We start from the raw sequence: 21,750 nt of genomic DNA, 5'->3' as shown, positions 1-21,750 counted from the left end.
AGGGCCGCCTGAGCACTGTCCTAAGTCACAGCCATACTCGGGAGGCAAAGCCAGCAGCAGGCCAGCTTTCCTTTTCTTACTTGGAGAAGCTTGTCATAGCGCTCTGCAGACATCAGGAAGCGGCCATCTTCCAGCTGCATCTCGCGGTTCTCCAGCAAGTTGTTCAATACTGGAAGCACGTTTCTCTCTGCCTTTTCCAAGCCTTCCAAAACCAGCGTCCTGCCTTCTGTGGCAGCCCGAACAGCACACTATTTCCAAGAAAAACAAAGGCAAAATGAAGTGAGGATGGAAGAGCCTGGCCTAATGGGACTTGCGCTGAAACTAAACGTGCTCTCTGTTACAGAGACTGAGAATCAGGACAAGTGAATTCAATCTTAATTTTGTTTTCTCTGCCTATATGCTCTCAGGCAGATGATTTTTATCTCTTTGTGCCTGCTTATTCATCTGTTAAATGAAGACAGTCAGAGATGATCTCTAGGGTTTTTTTTTTTTTTTAAACACTACATTTTAGATTACAGCCAATGAAATAGAAAACTAACAGTTATCTATGAATGGGTAACATAATTAAACAGGAAAACAGATTCCTTAATTAGAGAAGAGAAAGGGAGGTACCAGAGCCTGGCTTTTGAGAACCAAAACACTGGGTAGGAAAGCTTGAAGACTATGGCATTTGCAAATGAGTTGTTAAAACAAATTCCGTTTTTGTGTGAAGTTCCATACTGAAAACATTACACATTTGGCTGGCTGAATTGATGAGTACTGTATCACCACAGATTTAAGAAAATTAGTAAATAATAATGGCCCAGAAAACTGTGAAGCGTCTCCTTTAACTGACAGGTCTTAAGCACCAACATTCACATCAAAGTTCCTGAAAATCAGCTTTAGAGAAAAATGTAATTCACATTTTTCTGCATCAACACAGACAGAATCCATCACCACTCAAGTCATCTGTGGCTTCACGACACTGGAGTCTCTTAGAACAATAACCTCTCCCTTCCTGTCTATTCATTAAACATGGGTCCAGAATTACACTCTCGCCCACGGCTTCTACTCACAACTGCTCACAGTGCTTCCAGGTAACCACCATTGTTCGGTTCCAGGTACCTTTTCTATGCTAACAGGTTTCCAATCCCCAGCTCTCCCAAGCTTCAGATCCACATGGTTGCACTGCATGGACACCGGCAAGCAGACCCCTCAGCACCCCAGGCTCCCCGTATAATACTGAGCACATCCCATTTCCCCCAAATCTGCTTCATTTCCATCCTAGTTTGATTTTCAAGCAGTGATGAACACAGTGACAAAAAGCAACTGAGACAGAAAGGTTTGTCTCATCTTACAACTCCAGGTAAACGACAGTGAGAAAATGTAAGGTGGATACTCAAGGCACGAAGAGGAAGCCACAGAAGACTGATGCTCACAGATTTCCACTCCACAGCTTCTCCACTACCGGGGGCGGGGGGAGGTCAGGGAGTTACTGCCTGCAGTGGGCTGGGCCCTCCCACGTCAATCATTAAGCAAGAAAATGTCTACACAGCAACTCCTCAACTGTGGTTCCCTCTTCCCAGGTGACTGTAGCAATGGAGTAATGAAGTTTTTATTGTGTTGACAGAAACTAACCAACATATCTTATACTACCATTCATATTAAGTTGTATCTCATCTTCTACATTCAGTTTATCTCCATATTCTGATTATCTAACATCCTTAATTGAACCAAGAACAAAGGAACCTGAGGCAAGAGGAAGGAAGCTGAAGGCCAGCCTGGGTCTGCTCTGCCACAAAAAACAATGATTGGCCAGAATATTTCTTATCTCATCCCTTTCTACCCCTACCCTACTTCAGGCCCTCTTTATCCCTCAGATCTCTTCCCTAAGAGTCCACACTGCTCGAAAGACACACATGGTATATCCTCACTTATATAGCCCTATAAGATAGGATAAACATACTAAAAAATGTGCAACTAAAGAAGATAAACAAGAAAGAGGTCCAGGGGTAAGATGATCAATCCTCATCTAGAAAGACAAAGGGGATGGACATTGGAAGTAGGAGAAGACAAGTAACAGGACAGGAGCTACCACAGAAGGACCTGAAAGACTCTACCTAGCAGTGTATCAAAGCAGATGCTGAGACCCATAACCAAGCCTTCGGCAGAGTGTAGGGAATCATATGAAGAAAGGAGGAATTAGTATATCCTAGAGGGGACAGGGAGCCCCACAAGGTCCAAATATATCTGAGCACAAGGGTCTTCTATGAGACTGTTTATCCAACCAAGGACCATGCATGGATATAACCTACAACCCCTGCTCAGACATAGTCCATAGTAGCTCAGTATCCAAGTGGGTTCCTTAGTAAGGGGGACAGGAACTGTTCATGACATGAACTCATGAGCTTCCCCTCCCCCCTGAGGGAGGAGCAGCCTTGTTAGGCCACAGATAAGGAATTGCAACCATCCTGAAGATACCTGATAAGCTAGGGCCAGACGGAAGGAGAGGAGGACACCCCCTCCCAGTAGACTCGGAAGGGGGCAGGGAGGAGATGAGGGAGAGAGGGGAGGACTGGGAGGGAAAGAGTGAGAGGGCTACAGCTGAGATACAAGTGAATGTATAAAATTATTTAAAAATAAAAAATATTAATAAAAAAATAAAAAAAGAATCCACGCTGCTCCATTTACTATATAAAAATATGACCTCTGCAACATCTGCTGTCAGTTGCCTCATGCAGTCCTTTAGTGACAATGAACTTCCTGTGGTTTCCCGTGCACATACCAAACTACTCTGCTAGAAAATCTCAGTCTTTACTTACAATGACCTTTTTAACTCGAATTTAATTTTCCCTTTAGTGATTAACACAAAAGAAGAGCTAACCACATTCTACTTCCTGCCACACCCAACACCCAGAGAAATCTATTTTCAAAATACCAAAGAAAAAATAGGAAACTTTTAATCAGGATTTTCTCTCAATAAATTGTTGAATTTTCACTGTACAACAAAGGGTTAATTTCCTTCAGGTATCTATGATAGACTAAATATAATAATACCATTTTAAGAACAAGCTCAGCTCATGAATAATCTTCAAATCTATCGTTATTGCAGGTATTTTTTATTCTCTTCTATGAACTGACCATCATCTCATGGTATTTATTATTATTGAATGAATCAAAGTGACTTCAGGGGCCCCAAGAAATAGGATATAAGGGATCTTACCTCTTCTAAAAATGTAAAGACAAAACTAAGCCATAGTTTCTGGGATATCAGAGCTCAAAACAATAAATTGGCACAGAAGGCCTGGGGTGCTCTGTCATGAAAACAAATCTCAGGTGAGATTTCAATTAAGCTTGCTTTCACAAGAGACCTAGCTTCTCAAGAATGCAAGCTCACAAAAATAAACTATCACAAGTAGCAAGATTTTTTAAGCTAAATCTTTATCAGCCTTTATTATAAGATTAAGTACTGTACTTGACTTTTAAAAGCCTCACAGAGATAAAAATTCCTGTTTGCTGAGAAAAAAAATTAGAAACGCACAAATCAAATTTCATAGTTTACCAACTGTGGGCAGGAAAAGCAACATCTGACAACACGCGTCTGGGGAAAGTGCAGCTCTACCTTCCTTCACCTCATAGACACGGCCCACCGTGCATCCACGAGATCCAGAGAACACACACAGAGACCAGAAACATGTGCCACACACACGCTAATGGATGGGTGGTGCCAGTGAAAGCGGTGAATGAAAACATAGTGCCCTGTGTTTATGTGAAAAATCTCACCTACGCTGCACCTCTCCAGAGCAAATATCATGTGGTAGGGACCTCAAGTTAGGAACACTGCTGAAGAATAGAAAAGAAATCCAGAAGACATCACAGCAGTAAGTGTGACGGGCAACAATCATAACAGAGGAGGCATTATACACTCAAATATCTTCCCAAGAGAAATCATAAATGACAAAAACAAAACAAAACACTGCGGACCTGCAAGAGCGCACTCAACTATGTGGTTAAAATCAATGTTGTCAGCAATGAGCTTTGCCAGGCCCACACAATAGGCTTCTGATACGGTGCTAGGATAGACGCATCACTTCTACATTTTTTTTAAAGATATTTATTTATTTATTATTTATACAGCATTCTGCCTGCATGTGTACCTGCACACCAGAAGGGAATGCCAGATCTCACTCTAGATTGAAATGAGCCACCATGTGGTTGCTGGGAATTGAACTCAGGACCTCTGGAAGAGCAGCCAGTGCTCTTAACCTCTGAGCCATCTCTCCAGCCCCCCACTTCTACATATTTTTAAGGAGGCTGCATCACTTTGAACATAAGGAAACACCAGACAAACCAAAACTAAGCAACATTCTCCAAAATCACTAGCCATGTTGAGAAGGACAAATCCTGCTGCAAGAACATGACTAGGCATCACATAGGTAGTAGCAGTCATTCATTGAATCATTCAAAATGTGGGTGTATTGAAATGAGGGGAAGAAATTGTGAATAATAAAAAAAAAAGAGTAATTGATTACTGAAATGAAACTTGATTAGGTTGTTGATGGCGCTGGAGCAAGCATATGTAAGATCTCTATGAGACCATAGTCCAACCAAGACTTAAAAATACTAACTCTCTCCAACTTTTCTCTAATTTCATATGCTGTTTATTAATTTTACTTACTAAATGGCAATTAATTGGATGCTTCACATCATAGTTGAATCCAAACATGAGGATATAAAAAGAGAATTACTGCTCTATTTGCTTTTTGTTGGCATGATAAACCTCAGGATAAAAATCAACTTGAGGAGGAATGGTTTGTTTGGCTCACAGTTTACCATCCAACATCAGAAGCCCTGGCCGGAACTTGAAAGAGGAGCCAGGAGGCAGGAACTGGAGCAGAAGCCATAGAGGGATGCTGCTCACTGGCTGCTTCTCCTTGCATGCTCAGCTGCCTTTCTTATATAGCACAGACCCAAGTGTACAGGGTTCGTACTATTCATGGTACTTGGGCTCTCCTACAGGATTAGCAATCAAGAATATGGCTCACTGGGCAATCTAGTGGAGGGACCCTAGTTTGTGACAAAAATGAACCAGCACAATTATAATCTTTAAAAATGATGAATTCTATAAAGGGAAGAGAAAGAAAATAACAACAAGTAAAATATCATGAAAGATTTTCACTTCTCATGCACCCTTGGGTGATATGGTTATAAACCAGAAGCATTCAGATCTTATCTAAACACATCTCAAGGATGCCCTGAGCAAATAAGTTTTGTTGACATGGGCATAACCATATCAAAGACCTCAGACCCATCGGAACTGGCAAAGCCTCCCTCTACCCCAAGCTTAGAGGGATGGTGCTTTCTCTGGTCCACGCACAAATGTTGACAGTGTGTACAAGCACAAATGTTTATAAATGACTGACCTGTCTGTCCAAAAACCAGCAACTGCAGCTTCCTGCTAGTGACTGACGGCAGCCTGAGACTGCTGCCTACAGACTTCCAGTGACTAGCTGGTCCCTCCCGCCGGGCTGAACATAATACGCAGCCTGAGACTGGGGTACTGCTCCACTGCAGTGAGCACAGCCCACTGACCCCAGCTCTTCTATACATGTGTCTGTGTGTCTGTCCTTTCTTTATTCCCTTGCGTCCCCAGACAGGTCAAGTCCCTGAGCCTCATGAGTCATGGCCCATATTAAAACTTTTGGAGGTAGTAGACAAGAATATTAGATGACAGGAAAAGGTCTTGGGCAGATCCTCTGTAGTAAGGGACTCCGAAGCACTCAACTGAAAGATCGAGTACCAGTCACTGCCTCGGTTATCAAACTGCTTCCTGACTCCTCCTTTAAACACCTTTGAACTTACTTAAGTGCTTTCATCCGTACTTTCATCTACTGTTACTATAATCAGATTTACTGCAGGGGTAAATAAAATTTAACAATAAGTAAGCACTCTAACACATCAACGAGGTTTCAGACCATATATAAGCTTCAACTTAGTTGGCTAGAAAGAATAATAAAATGCTACAAATGTCATGCCTAATACAGGGCAAGCATCTCGCCTCACTGGTGCCCCCGTCCATGCCTGCTCACTGCTGAAGGGAGAAGGTGCAATGCTGTCCTTCCCTGTTCTCTCATGCACACTGCATCTCCCTGCCTACCCTCTACAGCTGCTACAGAGCTGGCCTGCAGCAGGCCACTCACAGTTATGGAGTAACAACCCAACTCTTACATAAGCCTGGGAATATAGGAAGGACTCACCTATCTATGCCTACACTTGCTGTGAGAACAAAACAAGGTTAAGTATGAGCTTGAGAAAATTACTCTAGACACTCTGAAGCTTTTCTATGTAGACTGGTAAACACTGTGCAAAGTTTCTCTTGAAATCTTAAGACCTATAAAAGAACAGTACACGCACATTTGGTATGTGGCCTGACAAGTTGTGGTAGTCCCTCAGAGGAGAAATTAGACCAACTTTAAAGAGTCCTTCTTGTCTATCAGGTGACAGAACTTCAGAGACCTAATTCTTTCAAATAAAAATCAGAAAAAAAAATACAGCAAGATCCTGCTGACCCAGCTGTCTCACATCTCAACTTTAATAGCCCAACACGTGGACATAAAGGAGTCTGAAGAAAACAGGTGCATGACCTGAAATAAAAAACTAAGTTTGTTCTAGATTTGGTTCCAATTTGATAAGACCTGAGGCAAGTAATTAATCTAGATGTCTGTGTTCTCATTTACTAAATGAGAATATCCTCAAAGGGTATCCAGAACTTAACAATTTAAATATCAAAGCAGGACTAGAGTGAAAAGATAATACTATTATTAAAATGAAAATCATTGCTAATACAATCATTACTGATGAAAATAGATTCCAAAAAGCTTCACTTACTCAAAAAACCACGGTGTATAAAAGTACTGCGGTGGGGGTAGAAAAGTGAAAAAGTTACATTTGAAGGTCTTTACTCTGTGAGTGTACGTGTGTGTGTGCATCACTATTATGGAAGTACACACCTAGGACAGAAGCCCACGGTCAATGCTGAGTGACTTCTTCAGTTGCTCTCCATTTTATTTTTTGCGACAGGGCCCTCAGTGAACCCTGCGCTCACAAATTCTACTAGACTAGCTGGCCAGCAAGTTCAAGAGCTCGGCCTGCATCTGTCCTGCCCCATCCCCATTCACCCCACAGCACTAGGGTCACACACATGTAACCTTGCCTGGCCTTTACATGGTGCTGAGAACCAAACTGAGGTCCTCCTGCTTATGTAGTAGGCACTTACAGGACTCAACCATCGCCCCAGCCCAAAGCTTTATTTTATAATGTCTGAAGAACAAAACCTTTCTCTTCTGAATGAAATAAATAAATATCAAAATAGGAGATACTGGTTTTTGGTTTGCTACTCTAGTGTGAATGTGTCTCTCAAAGATTAGCATTCGATACTTAATGCTCAGTGCAACAGTGTTAAGATGTGGGGTCTTTAGAAGGTAATTAGATTATGGCAGCTACTTACCATGAATGCATTAATGCTATTACCTTGAAAGTGGATTAGTTATTGTGCAAAGGCTGAATCTGGCCTGTATCTTCTCTCTCTCTTATGTTCCTCTCCTTACTTCCTGACCCTTCTCCATGCTCTTTGTCCTTCTATCTTTCTGCTAAGAAAACTTTTCTTCAATAAGAACATTGCAATCTTGGACTTCCCAGCCTCCAGAGCCTAATAAGTTTCTGGTCATTATAGCAACCTCCGGCATTCTGCTAACAATAACACAAAACTGCAGTAACTTACTCTCCTACTTCCTTGCCATGAGGGAGTTAGCTTAGTCAGGTTCATCTTTGAGTCTCCCTTTGTTTCTAATGGACTTAAAAATCACATGAGATAATCCCTAGAACATAGGCAGTTTCTAAGAAACAATCAGTGACTAGGCATTGTGGCACACACCTTTAATCCTAGCACTTGGGACAAAGAGGCAGGCAAATCTCTGTGAGTTCAAGGCTAGCCTGGTCTACACAGTGAGTTCCAAAACAGCCAGGGCTACATAGTGAGATCCTGTCTCAGAAAAACAGACAATCAGTGAAAGAACATGGGAAGAATTAGAAATCACTGAATTAAATAACCCAGACACAGAACGACAGGTTCCACAAGATCTTAGTTACACATGGAACCTAAAATCTTTGACTGGTGGTTTTCAAAGGGAAGAGAGCAGGAAGGAGTGCACAGGAAGGGGATGATCACTAAGTACTGGATATGCTGGGAAGGAGCGCAGTTCAGGCAGTAGGATGACAACAGATGATGCTGTACTTCATGTTTCAAAGAGCTAGTGGGAAGGACTCTAAGGGCCTAACCAGGGGGATTCTGTTTGTTGTCATTTCTATAGACTGCATGGCTCTATTTCAGGGTCTAGAACAAGTCTGTATACCTAATATTAATATCTGTTTACCAAACAAAGTCCTCCTTTTGTCAAAAAAAAAAAAAAAAAGATAACTGGACAAGGCCAGGGCTTGTTTGTACATGAAGACCCTTAGGAACTGTCTTAGTCTGCACATCCATGAAATCTGTGGCCTTGGCCTCGTTACAACCAATCAAGCAAGCTAAATGACCTATTTTTACAAACACAGAGTATATTTCATTTGCCTTGATTATAATATCCGACCCAAATAAACTGTGAATATATAATTACATGGCACTGGCATTCAGTTATTAATAAAAAAATTAAAGCCAAGATTATGAACAGTAGCATGTAGTCCCTGAAATTGTCACTGGGATCACCATCGTCACCGTCATTACTTTTGGGGAAAAGCAACAGAATCAAATCCCCCCTCTATTATTAGTCAATTATATGACCCTTACCATGGAAGCCTGTTATCTCATCTGTAAGACAGGTAAGTCATCTCTCCCTAAGGAAGTTTTGAAGATTAAATAACACTGATATAAAGCACCTAGCACAAGGGAGGTACCTTAGTCAAACACCTCATCATCATCTCCCTTGATCCTTCCAAACTTAATTTAACAAATCTCCCGAACAGTTTGTATTCTATAGATAGGGAAGAGCTGTACAATTAGGAGCCAAGGCCTGAGCTCTGACTGCCACAGATGCCAGAATCAAAACCAAACAGATTTTTTCCAAACTGTGATAATTATAGCACAAAACACTATAGTTGGAAATGGTCTGGTAAAAGTGCCAGAACCTAGCCACTCTTCATAACCTTCTTTCCATGTGGAGATGTTTTCCATTTCCAAGTATTTCACTCGTTAGTGAGGCTCCAGAATACAACCTTATAATTTTGATATCATTATATGTAGAAAATGCCTCCAGAATCCCCAAATGAGATGTAGTTTATGCTTCCTTATCTGCTCCAATCAATATAAGTCATTTAGACAAGATAAAACTTATTGTCTGATCGATGGAATGATGTTGCTCAATTTATTAAAAGTTGCTTTCATGACCTGTACCACTTAAGTGATGTGATTTGGGTTTTGTTTTGTTTTTAAGTCTTGGGGTATTTTTTGTATTAACAATGAAGATCAAAAGTAATCTAAAATAGAAGTGAATACATTAAAATTGTATATAATTGTTTAATCTGTGCTTCATACTAAATACATATTGTATACATTATCAAACTTCACATCATCACATAAAGGAAATTAACAAAATTACAATATAATGAGTGCTTGACTTAGAAAGAAAAGCCATTCAGTCTTTTGTACCTTATCCTCTACTACCCAAACTATTTAAGGCTTAAAGGGCGATCTCTCCTCTTGACCAGGGTAAAAATATAAATGTAAACTATTGGTAATATGGCTACAATATATTTCTTTGTACTTGAGTAACATAAGCAATTACATACCTAACTTAAAAAGCCTTTTTCCCCCAGCTCTTTGGAGTCATGTGACAATCACAATATTGACAACACTAACAAGTTCAGAAGAAAATTCTGGCAAGATTACGACAATAATTGGAGCGGGTTTGGGGGGTAGGGTTTGTTTTGTTTAAGATTAGTTTACCTTCTAGGTGAATGAAAGTTAAACTGTGGACAAAATATTGACCATGGTCTTCTTATTGCTTCACAGGTAAAAACAAACAAACAAAATAAACTAATGGTTTCTTACTGGAAACAATCTTTTCTCACTGGAAACAATCTTATCTACAATTGCATCACAAAAGATTCCCATAAAATAATAAAAGGAGCTTCATGGTGACCAGGTGACTAGGGCAAATGATGCTTTACGGTGATCCTAGAGGCAGAGCTGAGCACTTTCTTGAGATGTTATAACCTCCTTTGTTGGGACCACTCTCCCTTTTCACTGACTGGGAGCTTATAAAAGTGATAGCCAATGAATGCTAAAAATTTTACCCCATGCAAAACTTGAAAATGCAAATTGAAGCCTATCAGTTTGGCAAAACACATATAAACGCTTAAGCTGACAAGACTGTGAGACAATGATCCCACATGAAGCAACGGGGCACTGTTTAGAGCATAAGTGGGAATGTAAACTGGCTATGAATTAGCAAGGCTCCTAAGTCTCACTCCCTGGCTTGGATGTAAAATAAGTTAAATCTAAAATTTAAGTTTAAATTTGAAACTCTACTCATTAATAATCATACTTCTAGGATCCACATCTAAAATCTCATCAGATCAAAACAAGATTTAAGTACAAAAATATTAACAAATGTCATGTGTAATACTGAAAAGTGGAGAGGAATTCTAATCTAGCAATATGGCTGCTTTGGCAAGAAATCATGTCTGAAGACCTAGGTCTGTGTGAGGAGCCAAAAGATTAGAACAGAGATATTGCTAGAGTTACTTTGAGGCCAAACAGAACAATTCAGTCAGAAGCTGAGAGAAGACAGATTGAATCAGTCAGCTTGGAGAGGTGTTTGAGACAACAGCTAAGTTGAACCAACCAGAAAGAGTTCAGAAAGAACTAGAAAGGTGAGCATATTCAGGACTAAGTCTCAGAGGTTGAGAGCACTCTAGGCCTAGATTAGCTTATACAGAGACCCAGAGACCAAGAGCTTCCAGGACTAGACCTAGGTTAGCAGACAGAGACAGTAAGCCTCAGAGATGACCATTAATCAGGTGAATAAAAGCTACTTTTACAGAAAAACCACAACAAATTTAATGGCTGGCAAGATGAAAGGGTACACAAAATGGCAACACTGTACAGTCATTAAAAAAAAAAAAGGATTTTAAAGGAATACCCAATGTCTCCTCATTTAAAAGATACCATGTATAATAAGGAATGCTGTAAATTTTATATAAGTTATTCCATTTTTGTAAAAATGATTCATTCTACTTGATAAACACATATGCATGTAGCAGAAAACTATAGAAAGTATTCAAAATGTTGTGTAAAAAACAATTAACTTAAAATTCTTGGTACTAACATGGACATCAGTAACATGTTAACCACACCGAAAACCACAAATGTTCTCCCATTACCCATGTATAGCTACAGGTTTTACTTCATCTGTGGATCCATGTTACATATATTACTTGATGGTGATTAAAGCTACTATCTTTACAGCCCAGAATAAAATTCAATTGTTAAAAATAGTAAAGAAATAAAAGAAATTTCTTAAAGGACTTTGGGTCTCATAAATGTGACTAGGAGGCAATCAGTGAGTAACTTTGTCTACCTAGAATTCAAATGAAAATTATACCTTGTGACAATTTAAAAATAGACATTTAAAAAGTCAATATTTGGATGGAGAGGCAGTTCTACACTTAAGAGAACTTGCTGCAATTGCAGAGGCTCTGAGCTTAGTTCCCAGCACCTACACTCACAACTACCTGTAACTCCAGATCCAGAAGCCCTGACATCCTCTTCTCTGTGAGGATCATACACATAAACAGAAAGATGGCATACACATACACATACACATAAGAGAAAAATAAGTCTTTTCTTAAGGATCAATCACTTATCCACAGGAAAGCCACCTGCTCTTAGTCATGCCATTTTCTTGTCAACTTACTTAAAATTTTACCAACGTTCATAATTTAAAGGCATAATCTACCATCAAATATAAGTGCCAGTTATAGTCCAGTTTTGAGTGCCAGAGATGAATAAAACAGATATATTCTAATAGAAAAAAAAACAGACAATAAATGTGGAGGCCACAGTAAGCTCATATGCTCATGCCATGTTAGGCTGTGTTACAGGGTTTAGGTTTTATTTCTTTTATTATGAAGTCATCTCATGCCTTTAAGGAAGAACCTGTTAACTACCAGAAAATAAATAGCTTAAACCTCAAAAGTCTGAGGCAATTGAGTAAAAGGACCAGGACAGGCTCTGAACGTATCAATGTGCTACATAATGCTAAGAACCACGGTGCATCATGATAAAGGTGCATCATGAAATAGGGAGTATAAAATACACCATACATTTATACATACATTTATACAGCAGCTGTGAAATATGCATTGTCTATAAATACATACTTTAGAATGGCAGAAAGTTTCATGAAAATAATTTATATTTATGCCATAAGAAATAAATCTTTAGGCTGGAGAGATGATTCAAGAATAAAGAACACAGACTATCTGTAGCTCCAGCTCCAGGGGATCTGGACCCTTTTTTGGCCTTTGGGGGCATTATTTTGATGTGGCACAGAGTCATACACACAAGCAAAACAAAACACCCACATACATAAAATAAATTTAAATTTAAAAAGAAAATAAAACGTTTTCCAATGGATATGCATCAATAAACAATTGTTTGCATTTCATTTTATGTGTATAGGTATTTTGTCTGCTAGAATGTCTGTGGACCTCATGCATGCTAGAAGCCGTCACAGGCTAGAAAAGGGTGTCAGATCTCCTGGGACTGGAGTTAGAGACAATTGTGAGCTGCCCTGTGAGTCCTCATAATTGAACCTTTGAAAGAAAAGTCAGCACTGTTAACCACTAAGCCATCTACCCAGCCCCAAATGAAACAATTTTTAAAAAATAATTAAAATTTACAAAAAAAATCTTCAGCTAATCAGTAAATTTAGCTACCTAAAATAATTCCATGTCTGAAAAACCAAAGCTTCAATCCACGTTTAAAATAACAAACATTAAAACCCACCATTAAGACTGGAAGGTCAAGCAGGAAATCACAAGCCACAGCTGTCAGCTACCAGCATTTGTACATAGCATAAAAGGACACAGGCAGTTCTCAGAAGAGAGTCCTTTAAAATGCAGTCATGCACATCATCCATGAAGGGTTGTGTCCTAATTGTGAAAAAGCGGAAGGTCTCGGGTTTTCCCACTAGTGCTACTAAGCTTGGTTGCCATCACTTGATGTGACTACCAAGTAGCTTCACTTTTCATTTTTAGTCTGGTAATTAATGGACAACTAATTCAAGAGGTGTGAGTATTCTGTTCCACAAAAATCTTCCACTCAGCATTACACTCTTAATTATAAAGAATGTGCCCATTTAGAAAACAAATAAACAAACTAACCTTCACAAAGAGCCTGCTGGGGTGGGTGCACTTATGAACCCAGATACTTGGGTACACGCTCACACACACACACACACACACACACACACACACACCAGCTCTTATGGTTTCCAGCAGCTATGACTCTACAAGTCATGTTTTGAACACTTCTCCCCAGCTGGTGGTACTGTTTCAGGAAACTGGAACTTCTAGGAGATGAGGCCTGGCCCATGGAATTGAAGGTTCTACTCCAGGCCCTGACTACAGCCCACTGTCTTCTCTGCTTCCTGGTCTGTCTGCACAGGAACAGTCTCTGGGACCTACTCCCACCACAAGGACTGAGAGTTTCCACTGATTTCCCTGCCAGGCTGGCAGAAAACCCTCAGAAACCATGGTCACAGAAGCACATTCTTCTCAGTCCAGGTATCTAATCTCACACGTATAACTGCTTCTTGTAAAGCCTTCTGGAAGATCTCAATATGCACAAAAGCACAGACACTTTTTTGTATCACAGATGAGATCACACACTATCCTACCACTTTTTTCCTCTCATACTCTGGACTTCTGATTAGTATAGACTGATGCCCCCACCCTATGCTGTGCATGCGCACGTGTGCACTGGGACTTGAACCCAGGCCCTCAGATCCGCTAGGCAATGACTCTCATGAAGCTGCACCTCAGCATCATTTCATTCTTTTTAATGGCTATGGAGCATAGTATTTATAATGGTTTACTTCATTAACCTCTTCAATAAGCATCATTACTATTTTGAGTTAGTTTTCTGATTTTGAAAATAATACAACTAATATCACTGGGCTTTGTTTTTTGTGAATACATCTGTGTAAGTGGCATAGAAGTCTTTGTGCTCACAGACATGTGCTAGAGAAACCGAATGTTTAAGCACACTGGGTTGTTCCTTCAAGAGAAGGAATGCAAAACCTGTTGTCTGCACAGAAGGCTGGAACAGATGTGCATTCTAGCCTGCTGACTTTTGTGCAATCTGTGTGGCTGGATATTTTCCAGAGCCTGACCCTCCTCCAGACCCTCCCTGTAAACTTGTTTTTCTCGGTCAAACTACAGAACCTATCATTTTGGAAGGTGTCACACGGACTTTACAAAGAGTCTCAATGTAGTCATGTCTAATACTTTGTCTTAACTTACTTTGTTCCTCAGAGACTTAGGTATGCTCTGTTGTGCGTAAAAGATGGAGTTAGTCATCACAAGAATAGTTTCACCAGATTGTGCTGTGTTTACATATGGCAAAATAAAAGCCTGGGGTCAGACTTCTTAAGTTTGAACCAGCATTGCCTACTGAGTCATACTGTGCCTTCTTGCTTCCCACAGCTTCTTTCTCTGCTGCTCCCGAAGTTGCAGAGAGCCTTCACACATTTGGAAGAAATAGAATACTGGAAATGTAACTGTTGAATCTAAATATATATTCAGTGTTCCTGGGTTTTGTTTTGTTGAGAGAGAGGGTTAAATTATCTAGACCTGTATAATTTCTGCTGCCTCCAGGAGCAAAGCTGATTACTCACCACTTCTTCCTCATTAACAATGGACATCAGTAAATTCTTTGAAGTGAAATATTTTACGTTTTATCTTGCAGGATTTGTAAATGAAGAAGTCAAGTATAGCCCATAAACTCAATGATCACTACAAATATTTATAGTCTTCATACTATGTGCTATGAAGCATACATATATATTTGAAAGAACAACATTTAGTCATTTATGCAATATGTTTTAAGAAAGAAATAATATGCTTCCTTATAATATCCATAAAACATTATTTCAGTTGATGAGTAGTTTCTACGACATTCCCCCACCAACATCCCCACCTAAAAAAGTGGTAACACCTGGAAGTATTTTATTTCATGTGCTTTAATCCTCATTTTCATAACTCGGTTAGATTGCAAATACTCGTGTTCACATGCTAGGGAAGCTATGTCCAAGCAGCCGTAATACCTCTCCTTTAGAAAATGAAATGTCTATAAGCAAGACAGGAGCGGAAACTGTGAGACAGCTAATGCTTAGCTGATGGGCCCCAGTCAGTTCAAGTTTTCTCGTTCAGAGCTGGATCAGGACGTTTCTAAGGAATAAGGGCATCAAACCCTGAACCAACTCTGTCTAGAGAGAGTACACAACATCTTTCTTTCACTGACACATGACATACTCTTTTTTCCATTTTAAGTCCATTTCACATAGCCCTGGACCGGAAGGAAAGAGCTTGCCTGGTCGATATAAAAAGCTGTGCCAGCTCGGATCTCCCGGCGCTGTTTGAGGTCACTCTCGGTGGTGTCCCTTGACAGGGCGATGTATTCCACCTCTCGTTTGGTCAGTTCCTGTAGAGCACAAAGTAAAGTTACTCCAGAGCTAAAATCAAACTACCAGCCTACAATTTTGAACAACATCTTCAACAAAACCACTGCCTAGAGAAGACCACTATAACTGTAATTATGGGTTCAAAATATGTTGTCTTTGAGAAAATTCAGTAAATTAGATACTAAAACATATACATGCCAAGAATGGTGGCACACGCCTATAATCCTAGCACTTAGGAGACAGAAGTAGGTGGATCTTTGTGAATTGAAAGCCAACCTGGTCTACATAGCAAGTTGCAGGTCACTCAGGGGTACATAGGAGACACTGTCTCAAAACATCCCCCTCAAGACAATAACAAGACACATATACATATGCATACACATACATACACACATGTATACGAACACACATGCATACATACCTGCACACATAAATACACATATGCAAACACACGTGCTCACACATGCCCAGATAGTTGTACACAAATACATACACATACATGAACACATTTGCGCACACAGACACGCACACACAAGCACACACATTGTGCTCACACATCCTTAGATTTATGTACACTCACATCCTTAGACCTTCATTTTTACTACATTCTATCCTACTACTTAAGTAATAAGAATAAAAATTGAATCCTACAAACCTTAATGTATCCTGTTGAATTCCTTTTCAAATATCATGAATAATAATTGGGCAATTTTCCTATAAGTCATAGTAAATTTCTGTAAATAATGTTTATCTTTTTTAAAAAAAGTGTGGTTTCAATTCATTACTCTATTGACCAACGTCTAGCAATTGAATACTGTATCATTGTTAGATACTCTTCCAAGTGTGAAGCCAAGAATAAAAACCAACAGCTGAAGGAGATGAAAAGGAGCAAGAGAAAGAGAAGGAGGAAGCTGAAAAGGGAGAGAGAGAAGGAAAAACTATCTAGTTCCCTCAAAACATTATGTGACATGAGAGAAAAAGGGGGCATATCCAAAAGCCATACCATCTCAAAACAATTTACCTAGGAATAAAATCATTTTGCCCAAATCTAACAGCTAGATACATTACTCTTGCTTTTACAATGATGAGCTAAGAACAGTGACATTCTCCAATCAAATAAGGGGTATAATAAACTTTTACTAATTACAGAAATTAATTTAATCAAGGATAAAGAAAAAAAGTTAACAGAGCATGGCATTACTGGAGGTGGAGACTTTTTTAAGGTGACTGTGTTTCCTTGCAACTTATCAGTCTTAAGTTGATGAACAAATACTTTATTGTCATTCAGTTCTTTGAAATTTCTTTGTTCCAGATTGCCACAGTTTTGAGTACAATGAAAAAGAGGTCAAAGTTTTAAATAGAGAAGATGCACAGTCATAAAAAATGCGATAATTTCAAATGATGTTTTCCTAAATATAAATGAATTATCTGTCTGCAAGAGGCAATTCTAGGGTAAAGTAATTTTCTCCTTTTAGCAGATACCCATGTACCGCTTTCAGAACAAATCACTAATAATGTCATGTCTGCTTCTTTCATTGGGGGAGTTTCCCTTCCTGAACCCCTTTTCATTTACAATGATTGCCAAAACTGTATGTGCCTTTTTTATATTTGTTTTTTTGGTCTTTCAAAACAGGGTTTTTCTGTGTGGCCGTGGCTATCCTGCTCACTCTATAGAGCAGGCTGGCTTCAGACTCAGAGATCCTCCAGCCTCTGACTTCTGAGTCTGGAATAAAAGCTGTGCACCACCATGCCTGGCCCCCTTATGTTCAAAGAGCACCACTGTTTAATCTTGAACTGCACACTAAGGACAATGCTGTCACTATCCTGAGTCTTGACAGCCTCCTTCAGCACTACTTCATGAGAGAAAAAAAAAAGTGAACAAGCTCACATACAGCAACAAAAAAAGGCAGCAGACATCAGCTGAGTTGTTTTAAACAATCTACAATCTCCTTTAATGTAGTTAAGTATCACAAAAAAAAAAACTATCACATTGTTTAATTCTTAAAAATATCTACTCAGGTATATAACTTTACTTTATTACCAAGTAAAGTTTCTTATACCCAGTGACAATAGTGCTCACAGTAGAGTCTGCCTGGTGGCAGGGTAGTGTTGAGTCCTTGTGTATTTACATGGCAAGGTGGTATTGAGTTTTCGTATGTCTGCTAACTCAGGTTTATTTTACATTTAAAGTTTGCTCGTAGTGGTCATGTAGCTTCACACTTGTAGATTTATATTGCATTTTTTAACCAAATCTCTGAGCTCCTCTCATTCCACAATTCTAACAACTTCAAAGCCTGGCCAACCCCAAAATCTCACTAAGATATCACAGTCTTTGAAATGAGCAAGGCAAAGAATCCCGAGTAGCTGGTCCCTCACTCCTAGACAAGACACACTCACCTTGTGCACTAACTAAGCCTACTGCTACAGTGGCCAGTTGTACCTCACAAGCTGACTCTGGACGTGAATAAAAGATGCAAAAGCTATGGGCTAGTGAGAGTTACGTTTCTGATTTGTCACTGCACATTTGTTATTCCTGCCTCACACATGCTGAAATTCTAAAGCAAATTTAGGGCCAGAGATGGGGCTCAGCAGTTAAGAGCACTCTGCTCTGACGGAGGAATGAGGTTGTTTAACAACCTACTATAACCCCAGCTCTAGGAGGTTTGAGGCATCTTTTTTCGGCTGGTAGCATCCACACAGATGAACATATGTGTGCACACACACAAATACACACTCAAACACACAAAAATAAATGTTTTTAAAAATAAACTAAACGTGCCACTGAGATAAAATATATAAAGAATATTTCAACAGCATAAAAGTCAATTATTTGATAATAAATAACACAAGCAAACTTCAGCAAGGGTATTTTCCTCCATTCTAAAAAGCTGTCTTCAGAAGACAACCTCACCTGAGGCCATTCTTGCCTGGATCAATAGCGCAATGCCTATTAATACTACAGGATAGCAGAAAGGATTGTAAGCATCCATACTGCCATTGAAAGCTGAAGATTTCAATCCACTTAACAACAGTTCTCAAAAACTAGAATTATTCGAGAACACCATGTCAAAAAGATAAAAGAGGGATTTCAAGTCTAACTGTATAATCTTCTAGCTAGATAAAGACTGAATAGGTTATTCAATCTTTGTTCATTTGTTTTGTCATCTGTTTAAACAGAAGGAAAAGCAGTATGTAGCTATGACATTAAAAATGCCCTATACCTTGGGCTCCTTCTAAAAACCACACAACTTCAAAAGGTCAAAGAAGCTGCTTTGGTTTTTAAGTTGTAAACCTGAGATAAGGAAAAGTTCACTGAGTAAAAGTAAGGGCATGGGAAGGGGGCAGAGGTGTTGGGTTTTACAATCTCAGAGTTGCTGATTCTATGCACCCACTACTTACAGCCTGGATTCATATTTCTTTTCTATTAAAGGTAGGAAGTTCTAGTATTATAGCTTACCTGGGCTTCCCAAGCTTGTCTGCAAGCCCTTTATAAACCAGCCATTGCATGGTGACAGTGCATATCCCAACAAAGCTATTTCTGATATCTTTATAATTCTTCACTTTCATTTATTTTATCATATCCTTCATCAAAGTTAAGACCCTTAGGAAGTGACAAGAACTGCTTGCTCACCAAGTACTGCATTGCAAGAGAACGCCGCAGAGGCCCAGGAGGTCCTATGAGAAAGACATCTTGCCCCAACAGGTCCTTCTGCATTATCCATCTCAGGTGCTGGACTATGGACTGAGCTGGAGATTCTGAAACTTTGAGAAAAAGAAAGGCAGTGAAATGCAAATTTAACTATTATAACTCAGCTATATAACTATATAAATCCCAAATAATATAACTATGTATTGAAAATATGTATTTGTTTAGAATAGATAGAGAAATGATAGAGAGACAGAGAGAGACAGAGAGAGAGAGAGAGATGGCAAAATTCAGTTTCATATTAGAATTATTGTCAATGCTAAAACAGAAAAAATATCAAACAGACATCAAAGGGTCATATACCCTACATTTCAAAGCACATGAGAACACTGGGATACTCATCTGTAGGTGACCTTAAAGGAATAAAAATGCTTTTTATGGATGAATGAAGAACTAGTGTCATTATTTTATCAGTTTCAAAGCCTACCCTTTTTATTCCAAAGGGAGACATGGCCAAATGATCCCAGAAAACTAAAGATTGTTACAGACATGAAAAGCTGGAGTCTGTTCTAATCTCAAATGCCAATGGTTGGAAGACCCCAATAAAACCTATAATTCACGTCTATTCTTCTACACCATTCTTCTACATCTTCTACACCATTACTTGAGCTTTTCCCAGGAAGATGGAAACAATGTCTATCCAAAGTACATAGAACAGAACAAACAGACCAAAAGAATAGATCCATCCAAGTTTGGTTTGGTGAACTAATGATTCTATTAGGCTTATTACTAGTGATGGGTGCAACGTTACTCACAGTAAGGTGAGTGGGGAGGAGAGAAGAATGTGGAGGAGGGGACAGGAAAGGAGGAGAGGAGAGGGGAAGGGAGGGATAGGGAAGGCATGGGAGGGGAGGCAGAAAGTTCTAAACAACACAGAAGACAAGAGAACCGATAAACGGAACATAATGCTTAGTTGTATAACAACAAAAACTGAAAAAACTATCACATAAGGTTGAGGATCCTTAACGTGAAGACTTTTGTAAATGCTCCAAAATGTGAAACTTTCTAAGTGACCAAATCACACCACAGTGGGAAATTCCATACCCAACCTCATGTAACAAGTCAATGTCAAATGCAAAGGTGCTAAAAATATCTCTTGAAACTATCTTCAAGCTGTATGTATACGGGGTATATAAAACCTTCATCCTTAGACCCAGGTCTCACCCCCAAAATATCTTATAACACAACCAAAAACTCAAAAAAAATTTTAAGCAAAATTTATTTAATGGTTATTTCTAACAATATGCCAAACTCTTAAAGATATGTAATTGAGTGAAAAAAAAATCAATTACTGTAGTGATAAAGCTCAAACCATCAGCAAATGGTTTAGAAATACATACATATGTAATAAAATATGTATTTTATTATATGTAATAAATGTAATAATATGCAATAAATATGTAATAAAATATAATAAATATGTAATAAAATGGTACTCAAAAAAGCAAGGGAATGATATTATTCAAGATAACTAGGTATCTGGGAATGAGGCATGAGATGGATAAGATCGTCTCATGAATAGTATCAACAGCAGTAATGATACTCTAGTTCTTTATTAATTAAATTTGTTCTTTGACAATTTCATACAAGTACGTAATGCATTATGATTTTCTTACCCCCTGAGCCTTCTTCTGTCTCCTTCCCACCCCTGCCAATTCCTATCCTTCCTAAAGGTTCCTTTCCCACATGTCACATTTTGTTTTGTTTTGTCTTGTGAACCAACGAATTCAACTGAAAACATACATTTGCCTATGGGTATGGAAATATCCAATGCAGCCAATGGATACTCCCCATCACCCAGAATCCTTCAGTAGCCAAGAGTTGAGCACAGAAGGCATAATGGCTATTTTTGATTGTCAACATGACTACATCTGAAATTAACTAAATTTGTGCCCCCAAAATGAGGCACAGTTGTGAGGAATTTTGCTTAATCTGAAGTGAAAAGATCTACTTCTAATCCCCATCTTGAGGCAGGAAGACTTACCTTTAAAGCAAGCCTTTTGAGCTGGGAAACCTCACCCCAAATCTGTACTATGGGTATGAAGGACTCAGCTGGAAGCCTATTTAAGAACGTAGGAGAAGGAAGCTTTTGTTCTTTGCCTGCTTGCAAGTCCATGCCTTCTCTAGCATTTGAGTCTACTTCTTTGGGATCTCAGCATATACTGAAGTCCAGCTGAGACATCCAGCCTCATGGACTGAGCAACTTTGGGATTCTTGGCCCTTCCATTTATAGCCAGCCGTTGTCGAATTAGCTGGATCACAGAGTGTAAGCCATTCTAATAAATCACCTTTCTACGTGTAGAGAAATATTCATTCTATAAGTTC

At 39.2% G+C, this 21,750-nt stretch overlaps 1 protein-coding gene across 1 annotated transcript in view; it reads right to left on the bottom strand.

Moving 5' to 3' along the window:
* Vwa8 (von Willebrand factor A domain containing 8) overlaps positions 1 to 21,750 on the bottom strand; it is a 332,841-nt gene that overhangs the window by 263,853 nt on the left and 47,238 nt on the right. The window contains exons 3-5 of the mRNA XM_060391483.1: positions 19,351 to 19,481; positions 15,629 to 15,739; positions 81 to 248 (exon numbers count right to left, since the gene is read on the bottom strand). Of these exons, the coding sequence (XP_060247466.1) occupies positions 81 to 248; positions 15,629 to 15,739; positions 19,351 to 19,481 (410 nt within the window). The remainder of the gene's footprint in view (positions 1 to 80; positions 249 to 15,628; positions 15,740 to 19,350; positions 19,482 to 21,750) is intronic.

Source organism: Meriones unguiculatus, chromosome 9 (genome assembly GCF_030254825.1).
Source record: "Meriones unguiculatus strain TT.TT164.6M chromosome 9, Bangor_MerUng_6.1, whole genome shotgun sequence".
NCBI classification, from domain to species: Eukaryota; Metazoa; Chordata; class Mammalia; order Rodentia; family Muridae; genus Meriones; species Meriones unguiculatus.
Note: the sequence above shows the minus strand (reverse complement) of the source record. Positions and strands in the feature narration are given on the sequence as shown.